Source organism: Salmo salar, unplaced genomic scaffold (assembly GCF_905237065.1).
Source record: "Salmo salar unplaced genomic scaffold, Ssal_v3.1, whole genome shotgun sequence".
NCBI classification, from domain to species: Eukaryota; Metazoa; Chordata; class Actinopteri; order Salmoniformes; family Salmonidae; genus Salmo; species Salmo salar.
Window position 1 is genome coordinate 137,501 of NW_025547335.1, and position 5,000 is coordinate 142,500.

Below are 5,000 nucleotides of genomic sequence, written 5' to 3' on the forward strand. Positions count from 1 at the left end.
GCTCAGTAGACTGGAAGCGTGGAGGTGGACTAGAGAGATGTTAGGCTCAGTAGACTGGAAGCGTGGAGGTGGACTAGAGAGATGTCAGGCTCAGTAGACTGGAAGCGTGGAGGTGGACTAGAGAGATGTTAGGCTCAGTAGACTGGAAGCGTGGAGGTGGACTAGAGAGATGTTAGGCTCAGTAGACTGGAAGCGTGGAGGTGGACTAGAGATGTTAGGCTCAGTAGACTGGAAGCGTGGAGGTGGACTAGAGAGATGTTAGGCTCAGTAGACTGGAAGCGTGGAGGTGGACTAGAGAGATGTTAGGCTCAGTAGACTGGAAGCGTGGAGGTGGACTAGAGAGATGTTAGGCTCAGTAGACTGGAAGCGTGGAGGTGGACTAGAGAGATGTCAGGCTCAGTAGACTGGAAGCGTGGAGGTGGACTAGAGAGATGTTAGGCTCAGTAGACTGGAAGCGTGGAGGTGGACTAGAGAGATGTTAGGCTCAGTAGACTGGAAGCGTGGAGGTGGACTAGAGAGATGTTAGGCTCAGTTGTAACAGTTTGTGACTACAGTCCCATTGTCTCCTGTCTGTTCTCTCTAGATATGTGAAGGGCCTGTCAGTGCTGTCTGCAAACCAGAGAAGCTTTATTACTAGGTTTGTCCAGGCAGTGTAGTAGTGTTATTACCATGTTATAACTGATGTATACCTACATTATTAACATGTTATAACAGGTATATGAAGGCAGTTTAGTAGTGTTAACATGTTATAACTGATGTATACCTACATTAACATATTATAACGGGTATATGAAGGCAGTTTAGTAGTGTTATTACCATGTTATAACTGATGTATACCTACATTATTAACATGTTATAACAGGTATATGAAGGCAGTGTAGTAGTGTTATTACCATGTTATAACTTATGTATACCAACATTAACATGTTATAACAGGTCTATGAAGGCAGTTTAGTGTTAACATGTTATAACTGATGTATACCAACATTATTAACATATTATAACAGGTATATGAAGGCAGTGTAGTGTTAACATGTTATAACTGATGTATAACTACATTAACATATTATAACAGGTATATGAAGGCAGTGTAGTAGTGTTATTACCATGTTATAACTGATGTATACTTACATTAACATGTTATAACAGGTATATGAAGGCAGTTTAGTGTTAACATGTTATAACTGATGTATACCTACATTAACATATTGTAACAGGTATATGAAGGCAGTGTAATAGTGTTATTACCATGTTATAACTGCTGTATACCTACATTAACATGTTATAACAGGTATATGAAGGCAGTTTAGTAGTGTTAACATGTTATAACTGATGTATACCAACATTAACATATTATAACAGGTATATGAAGGCAGTGTAATAGTGTTATTACCATGTTATAACTGATGTATTTTTGTACATTCCATGTATAACTGATATTTAACTATGTAGTGGTGGATTTGGCTATTTCAATCACACCCGTTGCTAACAGGTGTAAAAAAATCGAGCACACAGCCATGCAATCTCCATAGACAAACATTGGCAGTAGAATGGCCCCGTACTGAAGAGCTCAGTGACTTTCAACGTGGCACCGTCATAGGATGCCACCTTTCCAACAAGTCACTTCGTCAAATTTCTGCCCTGCTAGAGCTGCCCCCCGGGTCAACTGTAAGTGCTGTTATTGTGAAGTGGAAACATCTAGGAGCAACAACGGCTCAACCGCGAAGTGGTAGGCCACACAAGCTCGCAGAACGGGAACAACTGAGTGCTGAAGCGCGTAAAAATCGTCTGTCCTCATTTACAACACTTTCTACCGAGTTGCTTCCAGAGGCTGTTTGGAACATCAGCACAAGAACTGTTAGTTGGGAGCTTCATGAAATGGGTTTCCGTGGCCGAGCAGCCGCACACAAGCCTAAGAATCACCATGTGCAACGCCAAGCGCCATTGGATTCTGGAGCAGTGGAAACACGTTCTCTGGAGTGATTTATTCACGCTTCACCATCTTGGACGAATCTGGGTTTGGCGGATGCCAGGAGAGAAAGCTACCTGCCAGAATGCTTAGTGACAACTGTAAAGTTTGGTGGAGGAGGAATAATGGTCTCGGGCGGTTTTTCATGGTTTGGGCCCCTTAGTTCCAGTGAAGGGAAATCTTATCGCTACAGCATACAATGACATTCTAGATGATTCTGTACTTCCTACTTGGTGGCAACAGTTTGGGAAGGCCCTTTCCTGTTTCAGCGTGACAATTCCCCCGAGGACAAAGCGAGGTCCATACAGAGATGGTTTGTAGACATCGGTGTGGAAGAACTTAACTGCACAGAGCCCTGACCTTAACCCCATCGAACACCTTTGGGATGAATTGGAAAGCCTCCTGCGAGCCAGGGCCTAATCGCCCCAACATCAGGGCCCCAACATCAGGGCCTCCTGCGAGCCAGGGCCTAATCACCCCGACATCAGGGCCACCTGCGAGCCAGGGCCTAATCGCCCCAACATCAGGGCCACCTGCGAGCCAGGGCCTAATCGCCCCAACATCAGGGCCCCGACATCAAAGCCTCCTGCGAGCCAGGCCTAATCGCCCCAACATCAGGGCCCCAACATCAGTGCCCGTTTGGAATGAGATGTTGGATGAACAGTTGTCCCCGTACCTTTTGGTCATGTAGTGTTTATAACATGTAGATATGTAAAGGTAGCCTGGGTGCGTAAAGGTAGCCTGGGTGCGTAAAGGTAGCCTGGGTGCGTAAAGGTAGCCTGGGGGGGTAAAGGTAGCCTGGGGGCGTAAAGGTAGCCTGGGGGCGTAAAGGTAGCCTGGGGGCGTAAAGGTAGCCTGGGTGCGTAAAGGTAGCCTGGGTGCGTAAAGGTAGCCTGGGTGCGTGAAGGTAGCCTGGGGGCGTAAAGGTAGCCTGGGTGCCAGTCAGTTTGTACTCTGTAAAAAGTGTTGTAACTAATGTGTAATACCAGGTATATGAAGTGTGTTATAACTATTACTGAGTAATACCAGGTATATGAAGTGTTATAACTATTGTTAATGTGTAATACCAGGTATATGAAGTGTTGTAACTAATGTGTAATACCAGGTATATGAAGTGTTATAACTATTACTGTGTAATATCAGGTACATGAAGTGTGTTATAACTATTACTGTGTAATACCAGGTATATGAAGTGTTATAACTATTATTACTGTGTAATACCAGGTACATGAAGTGTGTTATAACTATTATTACTGTGTAATACCAGGTATATGAAGTGTGTAACTATTATTACTGTGTAATACCAGGTATATGAAGTGTGTTATAACTATTATTACTGTGTAATACCAGGTATATGAAGTGTGTTATAACTATTATTACTGTGTAATACCAGGTACATGAAGCGTGTTATAACTATTATTACTGTGTAATACCAGGTATATGAAGTGTTATAACTATTACTGTGTAATACCAGGTACATGAAGTGTGTTATAACTATTATTACTGTGTAATACCAGGTATACATGAAGTGTGTTATAACTATTACTGTGTAATACCAGGTATATGAAGTGTTATAAATATTATTACTGTGTAATACCAGGTATATGAAGTGTTATAAATATTATTACTGTGTAATACCAGGTACATGAAGTGTGTAACTATTATTACTGTGTAATACCAGGTACATGAAGTGTGTAACTATTATTACTGTGTAATACCAGGTATACATGAAGTGTGTTATAACTATTACTGTGTAATACCAGGTATATGAAGTGTTATAAATATTATTACTGTGTAATACCAGGTATATGAAGTGTTATAAATATTATTACTGTGTAATACCAGGTATATGAAGTGTGTAACTATTATTACTGTGTAATACCAGGTACATGAAGTGTGTTATAACTATTACTGTGTAATACCAGGTACATGACGTGTGTTATAACTATTATTACTGTGTAATACCAGGTATATGAAGTGTTGTAACTATTATTACTGTGTAATACCAGGTACATGAAGTGTGTTATAACTATTACTGTGTAATACCAGGTATACATGAAGTGTGTTATAACTATTACTGTGTAATACCAGGTATACATGAAGTGTGTTATAACTATTACTGTGTAATATCAGGTATATGAAGTGTTATAACTATTGTTAATGTGTAATACCAGGTATATGAAGTGTGTTATAACCATTACTGTGTAATACCAGGTATATGAAGTGTTATAACTATTAATGTGTAATACCAGGTATATGAAGTGTGTTATAACTATTACTGAGTAATACCAGGTATATGAAGTGTTATAACTATTGTTAATGTGTAATACCAGGTATATGAAGTGTTGTAACTAATGTGTAATACCACGTATATGAAGTGTTATAACTATTGTTAATGTGTAATACCAGGTACATGAAGTGTGTTATAACTATTACTGAGTAATACCAGGTATATGAAGTGTTATAACTATTATTACTGTGTAATACCAGGTATATGAAGTGTTATAACTATTATTACTGTGTAATACCAGGTATATGAAGTGTTATAACTATTATTACTGTGTAATACCAGGTATATGAAGTGTTATAACTATTATTACTGTGTAATACCAGGTATGTGAAGTGTTATAACTATTATTACTGTGTAATACCAGGTATGTGAAGTGTTGTAACTATTATTACTGTGTAATACCAGGTATGTGAAGTGTTATAACTATTATTACTGTGTAATACCAGGTATATGAAGTGTTATAACTATTATTACTGTGTAATACCAGGTATATGAAGTGTTATAACTATTATTACTGTGTAATACCAGGTATATGAAGTGTTATAACTATTATTACTGAGTAATACCAGGTATGTGAAGTGTTGTAACTATTATTACTGTGTAATACCAGGTATGTGAAGTGCGTCCCGGCGCTGTCTGAAGAACAGAAAGGAGACTTTGCTCAGCTGGAGCTGGTGATGACTAAAGAGTTCATCTCTCAACAACTCATCCACCTCACGGGCTGTCTGGATACCAATGAAG

The 5,000-nt window shown here is 39.5% G+C and overlaps 1 protein-coding gene across 5 annotated transcripts in view; it reads left to right on the forward strand.

Moving 5' to 3' along the window:
• ncapg (non-SMC condensin I complex, subunit G) overlaps window positions 1-5,000 on the forward strand; it is a 57,927-nt gene that overhangs the window by 22,275 nt on the left and 30,652 nt on the right. For all 5 annotated transcript variants that reach the window (XM_045711186.1, XM_045711187.1, XM_045711189.1 and 2 more), the window contains 1 exon segment: window positions 4,870-5,000. This exon segment is cut by the window's right edge and continues 10 nt beyond it. In XM_045711186.1, coding sequence (XP_045567142.1) covers window positions 4,870-5,000 — 131 coding nt within the window.